The sequence below is a fragment of the Cydia pomonella genome, chromosome 6, assembly GCF_033807575.1.
Source record: "Cydia pomonella isolate Wapato2018A chromosome 6, ilCydPomo1, whole genome shotgun sequence".
In the NCBI taxonomy this organism is placed as follows: Eukaryota; Metazoa; Arthropoda; class Insecta; order Lepidoptera; family Tortricidae; genus Cydia; species Cydia pomonella.
The window spans coordinates 24904670-24927283 of record NC_084708.1 but is presented as its reverse complement, the minus strand read 5'-3'; the positions used below and the strand labels follow the sequence as shown (position 1 = coordinate 24927283).

The 22614-nt window shown below is 34.2% G+C and overlaps 1 protein-coding gene across 1 annotated transcript in view; it reads right to left on the bottom strand.

The window, feature by feature from the left end:
- Positions 1 to 22614, bottom strand: part of LOC133519355 (uncharacterized) — a 207741-nt gene that overhangs the window by 85572 nt on the left and 99555 nt on the right. Inside the window, exon 3 of the mRNA XM_061853397.1 lies at positions 16786 to 16943. Within this exon, the coding sequence (XP_061709381.1) occupies positions 16786 to 16943 (158 nt within the window). The remainder of the gene's footprint in view (positions 1 to 16785; positions 16944 to 22614) is intronic.

Genomic DNA, 22614 nt, shown 5'->3' with positions numbered 1-22614 from the left:
CCCGTCTACGTAAAATATCCATCATCACAGGTTATTATATAATATGTAACAATTACCAAGGAAAATAATCTTACAGGTCTGTTCAATTTCAAACTCAGGTTGTTACTAACAACCAGTCTCCAATAATGAGATTTACGATTGACGATCACCCGCTGTCCTACATCTGTTCGTCGGACTCAACGGCTGTACGTGTGCTGTCTGACGTCTCGACGGCAGGACGGAGCACGGGAGAGCCGACCGTCGCTTTACAACTGTTGCGATAGCAAGTCGCAGGCGATCGGGCGTTTCTACGGCCGCACGGAGGATGAGACTGCTAAACGCAGGTGTCCAACCGCGGAGACGGTCGATCGGCTAAATGCGAATAGTGTGGTGTAAAACACTCGGCGAAAGCCGACTCCGCGTCGACTGGTTTGGGGAGACCCTTAGTCAATTTGTGTACTAATGTCCTATAATATTTATTTATATTTATTATTTATTTTATTTATTTATTTATCCTACATTTATCTCTCGGCTTGTTCAAGTATCACAAATGAGAATGACTGAGATAATCGAAAGAATAATCAAATGCAATCTTATAATTTCCTATCATAAGCATAAACATTTATAATTGCAATGAATGTCGTACAAATCATACGCCGTGTTTAGACAAAAAGCAAGGCTAGACCCATTGTCAGGTTCCGCCCAGGCTAACAAAGCCGATATATCGATAAGAACACAATAAACAATAACATTCAGCTATTGCAACACGCGAATGTGGAATGTGCAACCACTTTGGCAAAAAGCCACATGTTGATATGAGAGTTTTAAGCAGATACGACTTTATGAGACCAAAACTTGAGTATGATTGTAGGAACGCTGCAACGGTTAGAAGTTTGGGCAAAAGACTTATAAGACGGTGTAGCTTGTATGCACATACGACATTAATCGGCTAAAATTTTAGATTATAAGAAGTTGTTTTAGAAACGTTTGGGCGGATAGTAGTATACATGGGACCTTTCTGTTCTAGGGTGTAATAGTTATGAGCGTTTGTGTTTTTTATATTGACACAAAATAAATAATGCCAAATCTTTTTTATAACGTCCTGTACCTAGGTAAAGGTTCTTTTTTAGTTTAAGACACTTTATTATGGCTGACGAAATATAATTTGTACTTATCTTTGGAATAACGTGTAAGTATGTTGAATCGTTGCAAATTTGATTTCGTCAACAATAAAGATAAAAAGATAAAAGACATTTATTCGTGATGATCACAAAACATGTATAAATATGTACAGACAATTAAAAGCTACAGACAGCTAAAAAAAAACAGATCACATCTGATAATATCTGATAGATGCCTGATGTAACATTAACAACAACGATTTTTTTGAAAATTTAAATTTAATTAAATATTAGTACTTTTTATTTGAACTACTTAATTTATATAGTACATGCTTCGACCTTTCGTATGTACGAGGTGGTCAAAAATAGTTGTGCCAGATAGAGCAGAAAAAGGTTCTCGAAAACAATGATAAAAAATTACTAAAAATTCGGTCAGGACCGTGACCATACACAGACAAGAGTTATGTGTTAAACAAGTTGTCCCAACTACAGGGACATCAATAGGTACCTTTTTTAGGTAAAACACAAAGACTGACAACGCCGAATGCGCAGCGTGGGTGGTTTATGGGTGCAATAATCTACCATTACGTTTGTGGAATTGGGGCGATGTTGCCAATCGAACGGTGAAGTTGCGCGTTGCACCATGCAAATGTTTGATTGGTATAAACTATAATTGTATAAGGAATTCCCAATAAAATTGAGAACTTATTTTGAGGAAAATTTGTCAGGAAACCAAGGAAACTTTATTTTGATTCGATACAAAAATATGACAAGTTTCCAAAGTTTTGCCATATTGATTTTTGCAATATTGGAAAGTTTCTGATGGACATCTCCAAACCTCTCCAAATATCCAAGAAATATATAAAGTGAATTAACGATATTCTAAAATGTAATAAATTACACACAATTTTAATAATGTACTTGTGTATAGTATAACCAGATTTTTAAAAAAACAAAAAAATTAACAAAACATTAAGCAAATTATAATCTGGGTTATATAATATGCGTCCTGTATGAATGTTAAACGTGTGTTTTTTTTTTTAATTATTTATCGTGTTATCCATAAACGCACTACAAGCCTCAATGAAGTAGCTTGTAGCTGTTAATCGTCTGCCATTTTGACTTATATATTTGTAAGAAAGGGATAACAAATACATCTATTTAGGCTTGTACATTTTTATGAATAAGGGGGTAAATCAGAAATCATTTTCACGCTTTCCAGACTTTAATGAATAAGTAAGTACGTAATATGGTCCTGTAAGAGGCCTTATTTTATTCTATACTCTGTATCTTTAGGTATTTAAATAAAAGTAAACAAAATCTACCCTCAAATGGGTCCTTAAGCCAGTTGAGGGTAGATGAAGACATTACACGATCAAATAATGTAGGTTAAAGTCAGGTCTTTCAGTGACAGATTTTTTTTTATTTACTTACCACAATACAAAAATAAGTACAAACTTAAAAGAAAATCAGTACAGAGAGATAAAAGTCACTATCTAAAAATACATAAATACATAGTATTACTCGTATAATAAATACAAACATATATCATATATACATACATACACATATATATATACATATTTGAAATATTGTTTTGATTCGCCGCAGATTCAGGCGGGTTTGCATTTGATTGGTTAACTAATAAATGGTTAAATATTATAACTACCCGAAAATGTAGAAATTGTTTGTTTACTTTTATTTAAATACCTAAAGATACAGAGTAAAGATATGCCGCACATAAAAGCGGCAAGTCTGCCCTACGTTCGAACCAGATTTATTAGAGTTTGTTGTAACGGCGGTATCTACTCAATGAATACTTCTCAGCTAAAAGGCTAAAAAATAAAATGCCACTGTTTAATTGCATACGTAGGTAAATCCTTAAAACCCTTTTAAAGATAAGACTTTAGTAGTACACGGCATTGTTTTGGTTTTGCCAATAATAAATATGCTAGACGTAGCTTCGAATAAATACACTGTCAAAGCACGGAATACCGACCAAATAATAAAATAAATACTAAAATTAAACGTTAAAAATTAATGAGTTACTTTAGTAACTCATTTTTAAAACAAGCTCTTATTTAACTGTTTATATGTTTAAGGGTAGTAGGATTCAAACATTATTATATGAACATCGTGTCGTGTCAGGTGACATCAATAACAAAACCGGCCAAGAGCATGTCGGGCCATGCTCAGAGTAGGATTCCGTAGTTACTCTTCCGTCACAATAAGCTAAACTGGAGCTTAAAGTATGGTAGATTGTTAACCAAGGGATGAACTGTGGGTGTACGTCTTTTTACTATGAAGGGGAAACTTTTTGCGATAACTCAAAAACAGCTAAACTGATCATATCCGCTATAGTTTTCATTTAATGTCTTTCTTATGCTCTACTTTCAAGATTTTTTTCATATTTTTTGGACCAATGGTTCAAAAGTTAGAGGGGGGGGACACATTTTTTTCTTTCGGAGCAATTATCTCCGAATATATTTACTTTATCAAGAAATGTTTGTTGAAGACCCCTATTAGTTTTCAAAGACCTTTCCAACGATATCCCACACTGTTGGGTTGAAACAAAAAAAATGTTCACCCCCACTTTACGTGTAGGGGAGGTACCCTAAATAAAATTAAATTTTTAGTTTTTATTGTACGACTTTGTCGGCTTTATTGATTTATATATCCATGCCAAATTACAGCTTTCTAGCACTAACGACCACGGAGCAAAGCCTCGGACAGACAGACAGACAGACGGAGATGGCGAAACTATAAGGGTTCCTAGTTGACTACGGAACCCTAAAAATGAGGTAATTTAATAGGTTTTCATCGCGTGCTAAAAATATTATATAATAATTGATAACAAGTGATATACAACATAATTCAATTATTAGCGCTTTTAATAACTTCCCTTATATTATGATAAAACATTATATAATAATAAATCATGAATTTCAAGAAAGGGAATGAACCGAAACCGGGTGTTGACTATGTAGTTTTCATAGCACGATTTTCAACAACATTAAATGACAACTAAATGTAAAAATAACTTCATGTTAAGATAGCTTACTTTAGGCAGGCAGTAGCAGCAGGAGAGGCAATTTCAAAAGAATAGGTAATATATAAAAAATAAGTATATTCTTGACCATGCCTTGAGGCACCACATTAACCAAGGAAAAAACAAATAGCGATTCAAATAGGTACATCCTTAGCAATTGTTACATTTTCAGCCTTAATACAGTGGTCACCTACCTCTTTTATTTGCACGAAAATTAATTTACATACAGTGAATAAAAGTGAGCCTCCCGCACACTTTGGTTCGCCGCCAGGCGATAAATAAAATCACCGCCTCTTTAGGGTAACAATTGCTCTATTTACAATTCTAAAGAATGGTCGTGCTGTCGCTTTATTTTCGCAAAAATGGGGTAAAATGACTAAGGTCTCAGATAAGGGGGCCTATTCTGTCGTAACGACTTGATTTGGTGTTCATATTGTTTTAAGGCATCTCACACACACCAATAGTGTGAGCATAAAGAAATAAGTTAAGTATAGAGCGCTCACTTTATACAGCTTTTTTACCAAAACATTTATTATTTACGTAGTCGAAATTTAGCGTTAAGTAGCGGATTCACGAGTAGATGTCAAGAAAGTAACGACTGATGAATAATGTATTGCTCAACAATTAGCAACTAATATTACAATCAGAAGGAGTTGAAAATACAGTTCCGGTTAATACGGTTATAATATTAGCTAAAAATTGTTGAGAATTAGACTTTTCATTCGTGGCGACATCTATTGTATCGAACGTAGAACGTGACATGCTGAGATGAGGCCATTTCGAGGCATTTTATACTTTCTTTGTTGTTGTTATATTATGTAATTTGTCTTGTTCTATTCTATTCTATTCTAAGAGTAAAAATTTATCGTGATGATATGCTACAAAAAGTCAGGTGACTATTTCCATACATTATTTAAGTTTTGACTGACGTTTTTTATGAACAATTGTCATCTTGGCTAGGCTCTCTCATTGCATTAAGTAAACACCGATAAGCGCTAATAGTTCACGCTAATAGGCACTTGCTGTGACTCAACGTCGTATCAAAACAATATGAAAACCGTTACAAATTGTGAAATTAGAATCGGCCTCATGAAATGTTATCTCGAAAGCGAGTGAAACTAGAGATTTATGGAATCAAATGCGATCTACGCCTTAGATCGCCTAGTTTGCTTGCCATCTGAATTCTTATCTTGGACTGGTTGAGTCGACATTTTAGATATTATGATAATCTGCAATGACACTCTGGAAAGCACATTCCTTAAAATTTCAGAGTAAAAAGCAGGTAAGTATAAATTGTAGAGTATTTCGTATTTTTTATATTTGTGATAATTAAATATATTAAATGATCATTCTCAAAATATATATCTGTGGTCTAATTGCCGCCCATACATACAAAATGTATGAAAAGAGTCGTGGCCATTAGACGTAACCGCAGACATATTCTTAGAGAATGACCCTAAAATGGGTCACTCATGTATTTTAAGTCGAAAATTGCTCGACATGTACCGTACCGAGAAGCATCATCGGGACCCGTTTAAATATTTTTAATATGTCTGTGTCACACGGAAATATTATTCATTCGTTCATTCATTCATTCAGTTCATTCGTTCAGGCTATAATTTGTTAAGTATTAATCAAAAAATACAGTTTTTATTTAAATCTAATTAATTAAATATATTTCGTTTACTGACTTAACAATAAAAAAAGTGCTTCTACTTATACTCTGTATCTTTAGGTATTTAAATAAAAGTACTTAAACAAAAACTACCCGCAACTGGCTTAAGAAGTCGCTACTTATAATTAGATGAAAACATTACACGACAAAATAATGTAGGTTAAAGTCACATCGACCACTGACAGATTTAGGCGGTTTTATATTTGGTTGGTCAACTAATAAATGTCATAACTACCCGAGAATGTACAAATTGTTTGTATACTTTTATTCAAATATCTAAAGCTACAGAGTATAATAAACTCCTCTATGACTGATAATTGAATGATGTGAACAAACCAATAAAAACAGTATTCGCGTCAGTCAACTCTCTAACAACTTCAGTTAATTGTAAATACATGTACGAGAAAACTTAATGGCGTCAATTTGTACAAGAAATTCATCAATAAACGCAAACCTTACTCTAACGACGTCAGTTTCTCCAATAAAATGAAGAAACCTAAGCTAAGGAACACGATACATCCAACAGATTCACATAAAATTAACGCTAAACTCTAGTGAGAAAACCGAGCATTTCCCTATCACATAAGGAGTGGAATACACCGGCGAGACTTATACGAACAAGCGTTTTGGAAATTTGAACGACTTTGTAACTCTAATCTTTATCTGTGAGTAGAAGTATTAAATACAAAACTTCTACTCGCTCTATTTTTTTCCCGTGTTTGAGGCCGATGTCTGTCTGTCTGTGGCATCGTACCGCTCAAAGGGATGGATCAATTAGTATGCGTTTTTTTTATGTTAAAGCAAGTTTCCTAGCGGTAGGTCTTAGCTATATTTGATAAAAATCGATCCAGCAGTTTTTTTTTATTTGAATTAAAAGAAGACTACAAAAAGCCTTAAACTACTAATCTGCCAAATTGCAGTACAGTTTGTTGGCAGAAAAAAAAACTAAATCTACCCTCCATCAACTAGTAGGTATTATAAATATTAATAACTATAGCCGCTTTTGCATACGTATGTATTAAAACCTTGGTATGTTAAAACTTAAACTTCAGAGTTTAAAAAGTATCATCTCTTTTCCAAATGATGTAAGGCATTTTTGACATAATGCAGTGGGGGTATTTATAATGTTTAATATAATAGTTATTTTATAACTATTTTCAGCAATGATAACTAGTGCCAGACATAGATGTCTATATTATGTTATGTAAATGTTCTTTTAGTTGTCTTGATTCAGACCACTCTGTCACGCTTCTATTTTCGTATTTTATCAAATAAGTGAAAAAAGTTCGGTTCTCCTGACAAAAATTAAAAACTTTCTCCGTTACAATTTTTGGGGACAAAAAACAAGGCAAAGATAAGAATTTTGACCCAATGCAAGTTTTATGTAATTTAAGCAAGTCGTTTAAAAATTAAAATGCAACTTTGTATTGGTGCGGCTTTTTGCTGGGGATTCGTGAGTCTACATCGGGAAAAATCCTCAAAATCTGTCTTTCAAATCTGATTTTGTGTTTTTTTTTTCTGACATTGTACTCAATAAATAGTTGACGATCATAATATAAATTCATAATAGATTAGCTTAAAATATTTACACTAACATTTAATATTATTTAAGAACTAAATCTAAATCTAAATCAAAGTCAGTAACTTGTCTAAATTTTTTATCGCTTACGTTAATTGTGTGTCCCACCCTTAACCCACAAGGTATAAGCATTAGGATAATCCAGCTTGCGCCTTGTACGCCTAATTATTAGCGGGTGCAATGTCGGATCTTTATTGTTAGTCTATCTAATTAGAGTGCCTTTAGGGCGCTTTTCGTGTGTGCATCTGATAGGAAACTTCCTGGTTGGGTGTCGTGTGGATACAAGGGTGTAATGGATTGTTAAAATAGTTTTTAAGCTTTGGAAGGTTGTGTGGCTCTGTGTTTATTGTTACTACTATTTGTTGTCTTTATTAAATTATTGTCTCCCGTCAAAAACTTATGATAAATTGCAAAAGTAAACACGTACAAACGGTTTTTATTACGTGTCTACTTTTGCTCTGCGACATTTCGTTCGTTCTTGTCCGTAAATGTACATGTATTTAGATATCATTCCGCTGTTTCTGTACGCTGTAACTGTAACTAGGTTTTTGTTATTTTAGATATTTAAAAAATACAAAACTTTTGGAATAACATTCGCGGATTCAGATACCAAGGAAAGGATAGCTTTTTAGCGAAGAACATTTTCAAAATCTGTCTTTAATCCTGCAATTTGTTCTTGCACTCTGTTTTTTTATCACTAATGTTTATTGTGTCTCGTGCCCCTAACTAGTTTATCTAATTGGAGTGGCTTTAGGGCGGTTTTCGTGTGAGCATCTGATAGTAAAACTTCCTGGTTGGGTGGCGATAGGAGTGTCGCTCGTGTACAAGGGATAAATGGATTGTTCAATAGTTTCTAAGGTTTGGAACGTTGCAAGTTTCTGTATTGTAACTGTTTCTTTTATCAAATTCTTGTTCCCCATCGTGTCCTGATGATATTGTATTAAATTGCAAAAGTAGACAAGTACTAGCGTTACAAAATCACCACTTTTACATTTTGTTATTATAATAAACACAAATAACAATTTTTTTCTATTAACATGCTCTGATTCAAGTACCCAAAGATTTACTAGAAGGGACAGCGAGAAATATGTCAAAATCTGTATTCAATTATGCAATTTGTTCTTACATTCTGTCATCTTTTTATCGCTGATTGTATATCGCGTGCCATGCCCCTAGCTGGTCTATCAAATTAGAATGTTTGTCTTTATGGTGGTTTTCGTGTAAGTATCTGATAAGAAACTATACTATACCAGGTATAGGAGTAGTGTCGCTCGCGAACAAGGGATACATTAGCGTTGGTTAGAACACGAGTCCTTTTGCTTTAAGACTCGACTGTGAATGAAATGGTCGATTTATGACATATAATAAAATGTCAAAGTACAAAAGTAGATAAGCTGAAGTAGTCAATTTAAAATTTTAGCTGTTTTTATCTGATATCACAGTCTTGTTATCTAGTTAAATGGCTGGTGGCGTTGATGCCTTTTGTATAGTACGTTCCTGTCATGACAGAAGATATATAAATATAACATATCTCTAAATATTCTAAGTATTTGTCTTTACATTTTTTGTTATATGACGGGTTTAGAAAACTAGAATAAATTGGTTAAAAGTTCATTATCTCTTAATATCTGTGGTCAATTTCCCCCTCATTTTTTGCATAATATTGTCTTCAGATACTATGATAATACTCACGAAATAAAACTATTTTAACGGATTATATCGCGTACAATGAATTTAAAATAAATCCCCAATCCTTTACAGCGTTCATCGCGAACGTGTGACTGAGGAAAAATATATATATTCCTATCTCAAAATTACAATCTGTTAAGCTACCCGAATATATGTATAAGTATAATAAATAATAAAACAAAAACAAAAACTCAATAATTTAAGGATGGTTATACATGCAAAATAGGGTCATAAAGAAAGTTAAGTATATATCGTATTAGTAATTCTAGATATATATTTTTATTATATATGAGAAATTTAGCTTATAGCTACAAATTTATTTAGTACTAGAGCTATAATTTCCTATTTACAAATAACTAGGTACAGTAGAATCCGTTTATTATGACTCCGCCTATATTGACCAACCGGTTATTATGACGTAATTACACCCCGAAGTTTGGTTTTCATATAAAATTCTTTATAAAAAAGTCGGATATAATGACTTCCCTTACAGTGACATGTCGCTTATTATGACCCATTTTTAATAAATTATGTCCGGTTATAATGACAATAGTATTAGAGACTGTTTTTACAATAAAATGAAAAAACAAAAGCAGTCAAAAATTACAGATTTCTTACAGTAAAAAATACACTTGTATGTGTTATAATGTGCTGATTATGTACAATTTTGATTTTGATTTAATATTTATGTAGACATATGTATTTACTATGTTTCTGTATTAAAATACTTAAGTACATACATATTTACATAAAAAAGGTTTTTCATTTCACAAAACGTTTTGTATGACGTCCGCTTATTATGACGTGTTTGTCAATTCCTTTCGATGTCATAATAAACGGATTCTACTGTACAATGAAAAAAAATAGTACCCTATACATATTTAATGCATCGCAATTTTATTCAAAAAGACTTTTTCGTAAAGAACCTTCCACCACCCTGGCCAGCCCTAGCTTCGATGATCTACGAAGACTTCCGTGTCATTATGCTGCGCACAGACATGGCATGTCGATCACATCTGCGCCGCGCCTGCGCAGGCTTCACAGAGCGCCTTTTATTTATTTGATAGTATTAAGGGATTGAACAATCAAAGTATTTAAATATTGTTTTGTATTTAATGAAACATATGCTCTATACTGTAATATAGATAAAACTCATGCAAAAAAATAATACTAAGAAGCTTTTTATTTCTTATATTTATATTCCAATTTGTGGTAACATTTTCTTTTATGAAATAGAATAATAGTATTTTGTGGAACAGATACATATTAAGGGTTCTTAAAACTCAAGGACTGAAGTTACAAAACGAAATGAAGTTAAGTTTTGTACATTTTAAGACCTAATTATTTATTTATTTAATCTTAATTGCACAAAAGTAGTCCCCATAATTGTAAGCGTTCCTCGGTCCTAATACTTGTACACATTACCCCAATTAAATTTAAATTATTAAATGGAATATAAGTGCTCTTATTTAGTTTAGTTCGAGTCACGTCTGAAAATATCGATACGAACAAAGTGCCAAAAATATTTATACACTACCTTAATATATGAGCAATAAAGTAGTGTACACAAATTTTTGCCACTTTTTTCGTATCGATATTTCCAGACGATGTTACCATTGAATTAAATTTGACTGCCATTTATATGGTTGGCCACAGGTAGTTATATGATTTAGATTTAGATATTTATTCTCATTCTATAAAATTACACTATAAATTATACTAAAGGAGCCCACTGGTTACCAGTTCGCCGGATGACATCGGCCTGTCAGTTATTCGCAAAAGCTGACAATCACAGCCCCTAGTGTAAATTTATTCGCTTTCGTGACGTGACGTACGCGTTTGTGTTAAATCTCATTTAGTATGGGATTTAGAAACAGCGCGCCAAGCGGAACGTTTTGGAAACTCAAAATCCCATACAAAATGAGACTTAACGCAAACGCGTACGTCACGTTACGCCATCGAATAAATTTACACTAGGGGTACAGAACACGATACCGAATGTGCCTTTAAGCCGATCCCCAGTATTTTTGTTACACCTGTATATCCACATTTAATCAAAGTGTGACGAAAAACGGCCCATGTATACAAAAAAATACAGTAACTAGTTTAAAATTTAATCATGGTTCAAGATCAAATAGACAAGTTAGAAAATGACTTAACTGACCTTGAGGTCACACCTAGTGAAAACCACATGGTGCACCAGATCTTTTGATAATTGCGAAACAATTGTATAACCCGCACCAAAGCGACGTGGTCGATGCGAGCCGATAACTTGACGGTTGATATAATAATCGTGAGGTCAGATACACGCACGGAACTAAATAACATAATTAAATTCTTTAATCTTGCGTAAGGTGCTCTAGCACTTTCTTGGAGATAAAAAATGTTTTAACTCAACCAAAATGAAATAATCAATACCCCTAGTGTAAATTTATTCAATAGCGAAACGTGACGTACTTTGCGTTAAGTGTCATTTTGTACGAGATTTAGAAACAGCACGCCAAGCGGGACGATTTGGAAACTCGAAATCCCGTACAAAATGAGACTTAACGCAAACGCACTATACTATACGTCACGTTCGCTATCGAATTAATTTACACTAGGGGTACAGAAAAAAATCACTTGCGAAATTACGTTACACTATGTTATTGAATAGCATAATACTGCTAAAGACAAAACATTTCATTTTATACGTTTATTCTAAATTGTGTTTACAACCACAGCTAAAACCACAAAATGTAAAATAAATTTTAGAAAATAGAAATTGTTGAGAGATTTCAATTAAAATAACCATTTAATATAAAATACATATATTACTTTTCATTCGATTTCGCCATAAATACTAATTGTATGAAATTGTTCGTAAGAAAATTTATATAAGAATCCCTACTACTTACGGCGCGATTCGAAGAATGATTAAGACATGTTTAAGATCTTGGAAATAACTTTAAAAGATCGATATCTAAACGACATGTCAAAATGGATTTATTTCGATTCCGCTGTGATCCCAATAAGATCTATCTACGATATTTCTAACGTCAAAGTGACATTGATTGCCCGAATCGAGCTGCTTCTGTCAATTATACGATATCTAAATAAGAACTTATCTAAACCAGAACTTATTGCTATCATATCTCATTCTTCGAATCGGGCCGTTACTTAATATAATAAACGCGAAAGTAACTTTACCTGTATGTCAGTTACCTCTTCCCACTTAAACCGCAGAATCTTAGATGAAGTTGGTATGGAGAAAGTTTGTGGTCCGGGGTCGCACATAGGGTAGTTTTCATTATCATTCCACATAGACAAAGTTGCAGACAGAATTAAATTTCTAAAAATTAATTTGTTGTATGTTAACCGGATTCAAGAGGAAGCCTCGACTTCATCAGACGCTCTCTTGACACTTCATTTATTGCCTGATATGTCAGTTCACTTTTAAATCACAAAATATCGATTCCTTAAGCAATCGATGCATAATCGAACAGTTATCGATTCGCACGCACGCTTGCTTAATTGTTGCGCAGTTTGGCAGCTCATGCCCGTAAGACTTTCACCGTATGCACGATCATTATGATCGTAATTATCACACTCGTAAGTACTCATACTTATTGTTCTGCTGATCAGAACACGGAACCTCATAAATCTAATGAATGTCAATACAGTGTAAAGGAAGAATGTCATGTAAAGGAAGATGGTGCAGGGGCATTTCAGAGAAGTGTTGGGAAGGTGACGCTATTTTTTTAACACTTCTGATAAAGCTAATTTTGGCATCGCTTAGCTTTAAATTCAATCCTATATAATATAGATTTCTGCAAATTCATACGGAGCTGCTATGGGCGCTGAGGGTGAGGATACCTACAACAACCGCTTTGTTTTTAAGAGGACTTTCAATCGACGCAACTGCAGAATTTAAGGATGCTTTGTACAATCGAACGTACAGCCTGGCTAAGATGGTCGGTTTTTTATCATCTGTCATCATGCCTGTCACGTTCTAACAAGTATGTAAGTGCGAAAGTGACGCATGACATGACAAGTGATAAAAAAGCGTCCATGATACCGCCGCAGAGCTATCTAAACTTATAAACCATCGCGAGCGTGAACTACTGGCCGAAGGATGTGGCATTTCGGCGGTTCCGAATCCTACACCAGAACATAAAAGATGAGGCAGCAAGGCAAGGCCTCTCTCCTCAATTTTCATTCGTCTCGTCTTGTTCTACTTAGATCAAACTAAACGCAAGCAGACAAAGTGTCTCTTATAAATAGCTGAGCAACACCAATTGAACCCATTATCTCGTCTCCCCTACCCGCTCGTCACCTAGACCTAAAAACTGTGTAACACGTCTAATCTCATCCTTTTTATGTAAACTGTAACACATCTAATCATCATTCTGTGTAATCTAACCTAGCCTATATACGAGCTCTCTCTTAATCTTGTGAACAGGTGAAACTGACGAGCGACCTTGCGAGTCGCACGCCTGGCTGCGCCCGAGTCGCACAATTCACTCCGACACTAGCATTGAAAATGTTGATATGTATTCGTTGAGCAATTAGTCAAGATTTGAGACAGTTAAGGATTTATTTAAAGCTAACTAAGACAAAGAGAGAAAAAGGATTTGACATTCGGAAGATTGCAGGTCACTTGTGGATGAAATTAGCTCAGGACCGGGGCAAGTGGCGTATTAGAAGAGTGGCCTATGCTCAACAGTGGGCGATAAAGTGCTGATATGATGAAGCAAAAAATAAGGAAACAGATAGAACATTGTAAAACATAGTGAAAAAGATACATGTTTGAAAGGACGTGATAAAAGTAAACTACAGATGAATTGTTTTAAACACCAGTATTGAACTGAATAGTGAATACATTATATTAGTTGAGCAATAAGTCGAGATTTGAGACGGCTAGGGATTGAGTTGAAACCATTTTTCAGGAAAGGTAGTAAATAAATAAGGAAACAGAAAAATGAAACGAACAATGAGACAAAAGAAACAATAATGTTAAAACATAAAAATAGTATCAGTAAAGGACATAAGTAATTATTAAAATAAAAATGTACAAAACCATTTCCTGTTTCCTGAATTTACGAACCCAAAACAGCATTATACAAGGAAAATAATAATCCCTATATTTGTCTACAGGTATAACTTATACTTAGTATTTATGTAGAAATTATGTTTTGCTCATAGCTTTTTTTGTTCTCACCCACCTTGACACATTTCGGCTTCTCCCTATTGATGACTGATAGATAATGTCTAGAGGCATTAAGTCTGCCTGTTTTACTTTTTTATATGCAATAATGTTTAAAATACTTAAATAAAGAGATCTACTAATATAACAAATTCTTCAAATTTGAAAGTACTTTTAAAACTGATACTCGTAAGTTCTAAATTAACGATGCCAGCTGCACCAAACTAATACGACGAACATCCTCACGACCGCCATTTGTACTCGAACCTCCAAATCAACCAATAATGTGATATTGCCGATAACTTAATCAAATCATGACAACGTGAGTACTTGACTAGGGCAGCTAATGCGGGCAAATGGTTCGTGAGTTGCACAATGACAATTAGATTCGTTGTGAAATAATTAAATAGAGCGGTATGCAAGCTAGTGGGATTATGTAGACCATGTGGTTATGTTAGAACACCGTAGAAAGGAAGCCTGTTTATCGGTATTCTATAGTATACATTTCGGGGAGTGTGCGATGGGATTACATAATCTTATCCCCCCATCTCCGTTCTGCCACCGTGGGACTAGACGCGGACTTGCGTTTCACCCTTACGTCGTTACTTTACCACTGATTCGCACTAAACGCTACGCATCCAGCTTTATCATGCGGACGGCTAAGGAGTGGAATTCACTTCCTGCAAATCTATTCCCAGTCCACTATAACTTGGATCTTTTTAAATCGAGAGTGAATAGACATCTTTTAGGTAAGCATGTTCCATCCTGGACTGCATCGGCACTTACCATCAGGTGAGATTGTGGTCAAATGCTTACCTTTTCGTAATAAAAAAAAGGATTTAATATATTAAGGTAAGTTTCGGCCCGATACGAAGAATGAGATACGATAATGCTAAGTTCTGGTTTAGATAAGTTCTCGTTTAGATATCGTTTTTATGTCATATAGGTAATTGACCGAGGCAGCTCGATTCGGGCAACCAATATCACTTTGATGTTAGAAATATATATCTTATCTTCTCTGATAGAATCTTATTTGACAATATAATGACATGTTCGTTTAGTTATCGATCTTTTAAAGATCTTTCCAAGATCTTAAACGTGTCTTAATCATTCTTCGAATCGGGCCGTTTGATCGTTCTGTTACGATCTTATAGTAATAAGGAAAAGGTTAGTGTACAATACTGTATAGTACAATAATTTTGGATGCCTCCATCATTCAATGAAAGTTTGTAGCTATATGTTTTTCGAGATTAACAAATCTAAGATATCATGGAAAAACAGCAGAATACATTTACTAGTATATAGTAAGGTATATTTATGATAACTGTTGAGGTGTAAAAACTAATTGAAATATGAATTCATTGGTAAAAGAGATTAGTTAACAAAGCCGGTACTAAGATGAAGAATCTGTCTGAAATAAATTTGCTGAATAAATTATCAAAGAGGGGAAAATTTTTTGTCTTGCTCATATTGCTGTAGACATCAAGGGGTGTTGTAATAAACGAATAGTCACCGTCCAGAAAAAAATCTACCAAAAAAGATGAATGAAACTAAAATACCAATTTAGCAACCTACATTCCAAATCTACCCACGGCGACAATGAAACGAATGAACCGTAGCGAAAAATTAATTACAAAACAATTGAACTTGCAATAAACTCAACGATTTAGACCACAATTAATAACCAGCTGTTAACCCGTTATAAATTAACTAAAGACACAATGAGATAAGAAAAGTAGGGCAACTAAAGCCACGTGCCAGATTAGCCTATTAACTTATTTCACTTTGAATGGAATAAAGTCGTAAGTGTTAAGGTCGCATTGACACATACGCCCTTAAAGAATAGCAAGAGTAATATATACCGTATATAGTTCATTTTGCAATTCAATACTAAGTCGTTTTAAACTGTATCAGTTGTAAAGCTAGCCTGGGGCGTTTCGTAATACTTACCTAATGATTTGTTACAGTTTTGGAGAAATCTCCTTTGTTCAGCCCAGGGTACTAGCCTTCTTTGGTAGTAATGGTATTTATCATATCAATGGGTGTTGTGTCTGTGGCTAATTATAATTTGGCGACAGGAATGTCTAACTGGGGTACAAAGACAGTAAGTATCTAATTATAGGCTTAGAAATATTCTATTCAGAGGTTAATTGTTTTATGACGATGCGACTTTTAAGAAACGCTTTATTTGCTTTTCTCGGATAAAATACAAATGACAACTATTATCTTTAAATGCAACTTTTGTATTTGATTTTTTTTTTGTTTGAGGACCGCAATAAAAATATACCGTAATTTATCCATATCTCACGGACATTTCCTAATGAATATGGGCACACGGATATCTTCATGCTACAACTAACCTTAAAATGCATCCAGATCAAGCAAATTTACACGCATGTTTGCTGTCAGATTGCGCGCTTTATGCGGGATTTGCGTCAGTTGCATGTGGTCCATTCACTAAATCTGAATGTACCTTTTAGTTCTTGTGTTTTATGAAAGAATACTAACCTCATCCCATCAAAACCGTCGTCCGACCCGTTGATGGTCAATACCGGCGCGCGCGCATAGGCTTTAGCCACGCGTCGGTTGCGCTCGAACACTATCACCTTCGCCCATATCTCGTCGTCGATCTGGGTCCATTTGTCTAGCACTTCCTGTATGTGTTCCTGGTAACAAAGAAAAAAAAAACAATTAGACATATATTGAAAACATTACAAAAGTAAAGTGATTTTTACCGAGCAGATACGTCTGAGAGTGATATTATAATATTAAAGTAGGTAATAATGCAAAATTCATCGTTTCAGGCAAGACTCAAACTTGCGAACTTTCAGAAAACTGCTCAGATCTCTTAAGCAACTGAGCTACCAAAGCTTAAAACAAGCGTGCGAATCTTTCCATCCTTACATATTAATGTACCATGTTCTTATGCCACTTATGCTCCATCACCCTAAATCGAAAAGTTAATTTCCGTGAGGAGTTGTCTCGTACCACAATATTGCTGAAAACTGTATCTATAAATTCTTGCTGATCTACCGTTTGTTAATCAAAACAGCCGATTAGAAATTGATAGTGATATCGGTTCAAAGTCCATTCCGCAATCTATTAATAAACAAACCAAATCAACAAAAACCCTCAACCTTCAAGAAAAAGTAACAGCAACATTCCAGCAAAAATTTTTATCCGACCTTGCAAGGTGTTACAGTTTACGATATTAATCCAAGCAACTATCACAAAAAGTCTTAAGCGCAATACGGTCGCATGTATACTTTCGACCCTATTCTAATAGATTCCAAGTGATTGTACGAGAACGACTTAAGTCAAATAAAGTCAGTATTAAGCGCAATAAGGTCGCATGTATACTTACGGCCTTTAATAAATATAGCTGCCAAGTTTTTATACAAGAACGGCATAAGTCGAATGCAGTCGGTAGTAGGTAAGGCGTTATGATTATAATAGCAGTGTTGTAACGAGATGACATCGCAGTTCGCGCAAGCGTACGTTCCGCTCTAGAAACATGCTTGCGTGTGTGTTTGCTTGGTCTTGATTAGATTTCTTAAGAAGAGTTAGGTGTAGTTTGGTAAACTGGTACTATAGAGCTTTGTTCGCTAGGTTCATGTGTATTTTATAAGGGATACCATTTAACGCAGATGGTTGGATTTTTAGTGTCTGTTTCACAATGTTTAAGTAAAGTCCTGAATAAGCTACTCGCCACTTACCTCACGAATAAAGTTTCACAATCTTTAAAAAAGCTTAACTGGTAGATAAAGTGCTAAGTTTTGCAGAGTTTTATCTGACAGTTAATTTATTTGTCAATTAGCTATCCAATACTTTACTTGGATATAATGAAACAAGTCCTTAATATTATAGTTAACTACATATGACTAATTTGTATTGAAGGTGAAAGTAAAAATTTAATACCTATGACTTAAAATACTTAGTTTCAGTCTCAAAATCAAACTATTTTGACAGGCATATATTTTTATTTGCTATCAAATCTAGTGAATAGTCAGTATCCCAATATGTATGACGTATTATACGCAGGCATGGTAAATTAAACGAATACAAAGACTTCCATGGTAAGCCGTTTTTTTCGGACAAAGACATTTAGAAAAAAAAGTGTGTGTGTCGTGAAACATTCGGTTGGAACGAAGTATATTAATATTGATAAACGTAGTTATATATATATAAATATATATATTATTGAATAACAAATACAAAAAAAAATCACAAAATAATAATTATCATAACTGCTCACAAATTGTCACAAATCAGTTCAGAAATGCGACATACAGACAGGGATAACAATTAAACATAAGAAAACATTTTTGTACAAGCTGAAACTGATACACTTAGCTCAACAGAGCTTCACACTCGCTTAGTAAATCAAAAATATGAAAGTAAAAAAAATACAAAAGTAATATCTTCATACACGTCCGGGGATCGAACCCGGATCGTCACTGTTACCATCTGTTTCTAAGCGGATGTTTGCCAACTGCGCCTCTGTGGGATATAGGTATGTCGGTGAAATTAAGCTACTTATTCTCTAGAAAGAATTTAAACAAAAGAGGGCCGTGATGGAATAATCTTACACTTTTTTTCGCCTAGCCCCCATCCGCCAACCGTCCGATAAGGAACTTCGTTCCAAAAACAATTGAAGATGCATAATATGTAGATAGATCAGCTTTAAATGGAAACTACACAAATCGGTTCATTGAGTCTATGACATCACAGACAAAAAGGCCGTATTGCGTCAGTCTTAACATTTTCGGCTGCACAAATTTTAGTTAAAAGGATTTTTATGTTTTTTTACGTCTAAGAGAATTGAAAGTATTGCACTGGCTCAGTAAGCGCATTGACCTGTCCAAGTGCAAACGGCGGTTGTAGATTCAAATCTATTTTTTTTAACACAAGTAGGTACTAAACACCAAATCGTAAGACAATCTACAACTGCGTTTATCACGCGATAAAAGCACAATAAAGCAACCATAATAGACTCGCTATTATTAATTCTGCAACAATCATAGTTGTATAACATTTGGCTTAACAATTCCACCAATAAAGTTGTACTCAAGGCTGCAAAAACCATGCGAAATTATTCGAAAGTGGTACAATTACGCACCAAAAACAAAAACCACACGTACGTGCAACGTCTTCACTGCAAAAGAATTACGACTCTAGCAACCAAGATATTGGGTTTATTTTGATAGTTTCCCAAGATACAACTAATTTGACGGGGTACTGGCCTGTGTAAACGTTTTTGCATGTGTGTAGTATGTAACAATAAGTAGTGATACTAAAAAGCTGGTTTTCAGCAGACCGTTACTTTGGGGCAAAAAGTTTTGTAATGTTCTAGCGCACGTGGTGTTAGGGTTACCATGGACCACAGTGCAAAAATAATAATATTTAATTAGAAAGGTTATTTTAATCCTTAAAATATTTTGTCTTTTATTTCTTTTACCAATCCATTGAGTATCGAATTTCTTGTCACGGACGATCGATTTAGTTAGTTATTTTTGTGACAAATATTTATCAACAAAGTTACTGACATCAGAGATGCTGAACTATATTTTTTTTATATACTACGTCGGTGGCAAACAAGCATACGGCCCGCCTGATGGTACGCAGTCTCCGTAGCCTATGTACACCTGCAACTCCAGAGGAGTTACATGCGCGTTGTCGACCCTTAAACCCCCTCGTTGAGCTCTGGCAACCTTACTCACCGTAATGTTTTTTGCATTTTTAAGGCTAAAATGGATATATGATGCCGATAGTCCTGGGTTGGAATCCCGGTAAGGGCATTTATTCCTGAGTCATGGATGTTTTCTATGTATTTAAGTATTTGTATATTATATATATCGATGTCTGAGTACCCACAATACAAGCCTTCTAGAGCTTACAGTGGGGTTTAGTCAATTTGTGTAAGAATTTCCCTATAATATTTATTTATTTATATATTTTTCGAATATCCTGCAAAAACGCTAATACTCGAAAATGTATTAAAGCTTTCCTCAATCATTAATAATTTAAAAAGATACGATTTATTTCAAGTTAAGTCACTTTTAAATGTGCCAAATGAAAGTTATTACGCCGGTTTAGCTATTTGCTCGACCATGTAATATCATAGCTTAACAATACGTAGTTTTTTTTTGCAGTGGTAACCCTACTCTTCACAGTTATGGCAATCATTTTGCTTCTCGCCTCCGCGCCATTGATAGTGAATTTAACTTTCAATTTCATTCGGCTTTTATGAAGTTTCGGCTCAAGACATCGCGTTAAAAACGGACCATTTTACATAATTAAGTAACGAGTGAAAGTCGGGGGCGAGTTTAAATGAAAACGGAAAGTGATTTACTTGGTTTTATGTAATGGAATTACTTAAAATACAGTAATGGGTGTCAGAATTTGTTAAGTTTCGGATTTTTGTATATTATTGCTTAAAACTTGATACTTAATTGCATATTCATACTCAACGCAATGCTTTGTTTAAGAGTGTTACCTCAAAAGTATATTACTTTTAACGCACGGTTTTGTTGTATCCAAATTCAGCAAAGTATTATCGCATTGCGCATCTGAATATACTATGTGTTCATAGTGAGATATATCCAAGGAAACATCTGTATCTATACAAAATAATTAAAACAATAATTAATAATTATTGTAATTCATTTTATAATAAATTAAAAAATGGCTAATTGACAACGCCTTTTATGACATGGATGAAATATTGCAAATGTAGAACATAGTAAAATATTATAATTTTTAATTTGTAACTTTATTGAACACATTATGTGAATATTTTTATATTATTATCTAGATGTTGGTATTAACTAAAATCCGCTTAACTTCATTTCACTAATTGTAATTTTGACATGTAATGTATGTGTACATTATTAATAATAAAAATGAATATGAATACATGTTTGTTCTATTGCTGTTTCTTGTATGATTATTTCTGTTTTATCTCCGAAATATAAAACAAAAATAAAAATAAAATAAAATATATACATACTTTGACGATTTAACTTTAAAACAGTATTAAATACTTGGTATGTATTTTAATTTTATAACAGGGACAGGCTTAGGCGGAAAATAGATGCATAATCTACGAAACAAGTGCGGAAAGTATGAAATTCGCAACGAGTGGCAATAAATTAAAACACGACCGAAGGTAGACCTATTTGCACGTTTATCGTACAAAGTTTTACAGTGGGTACATTTGGCCCTTTGTACTGTAATTAATATTTAAGTTAATAAGGAGAAGTATATCATTATATGGTATTATTATAACTGTCCGTTATATACCTAATATGTTGGATATAAAAGGTACCAAAAATGTAGACCATGTTTTTTTTAATTTTTTTTTATACCACGACTGTGGCAAGCAAACATACGGCCCGCCTGATGGTAAGCAGTCACCGTAGCCTATGGACGCCTGCAACTCCAGAGGTGTTACATGCGCGTTGCCGACCCTTTAAAAATCTGTACACTCCTTTTTTGAAGAACCTCATACTGTAGACCCTCGGGAAAACCTCGGCAGGTAGCTCATTCCACAACCGGAGCGTGCGCGGGAGGAAGTTCCTCTTAAACCGCACAGTGCGTGACCATTTAGGTTCTATTCCAATTTATTTAGAACACAAATAGTCACATGTACAAATGGATTTGAAGTACGATGTGGATATTTTAATTATTTGTTTTTGTAATATGGATATCTTTTCAGAAATAAAAGCTTTTTTTAACATATTTAAGAATCATAGACCTGGCGGTTCATCATTAAGTACATAATGTTAACATACATATTAAAAGCAAAAAGAAAATGAAATCATGAGCCATATTTAAATTTTATTTACCAGTCTTCAGAGCCTATGCGAAAACTAATACTATCCGACAATGTAAGTTAATGATATGAAATATAATCTGTTTTGTCACTGTTTTGACACTATTATAACATACGACAAAACCTCCTAACAAACCATGCCAATTATTCATTTCTCTCAATGCATTTCTAATGCAAGTCATTCTACACATGCATCAATTTGCAATTCCATCATAGTGCTGGCAACATTAGGGTACGCTAATGTCCAATTCATAGCTTCATGTAATCTAGCTTTATATTGTCGATGGTATTGTTGAATAGGTTCGTTAGTGTGGCAGCACCGTATTTATTCGCAAAACGATTACTTTTCAAACCTCCAATCTAATTACCTTGACTAGTTGTAATATCAACCTTATCTCGTACAACATGAAGTTGAAATTAAAATGTGCAGTAGAGGGAGTTGAGAGGTTGAATATGAAGAGTTGTAATATGCTCTATGGTCAGTCATGCTTGATCACGTGACT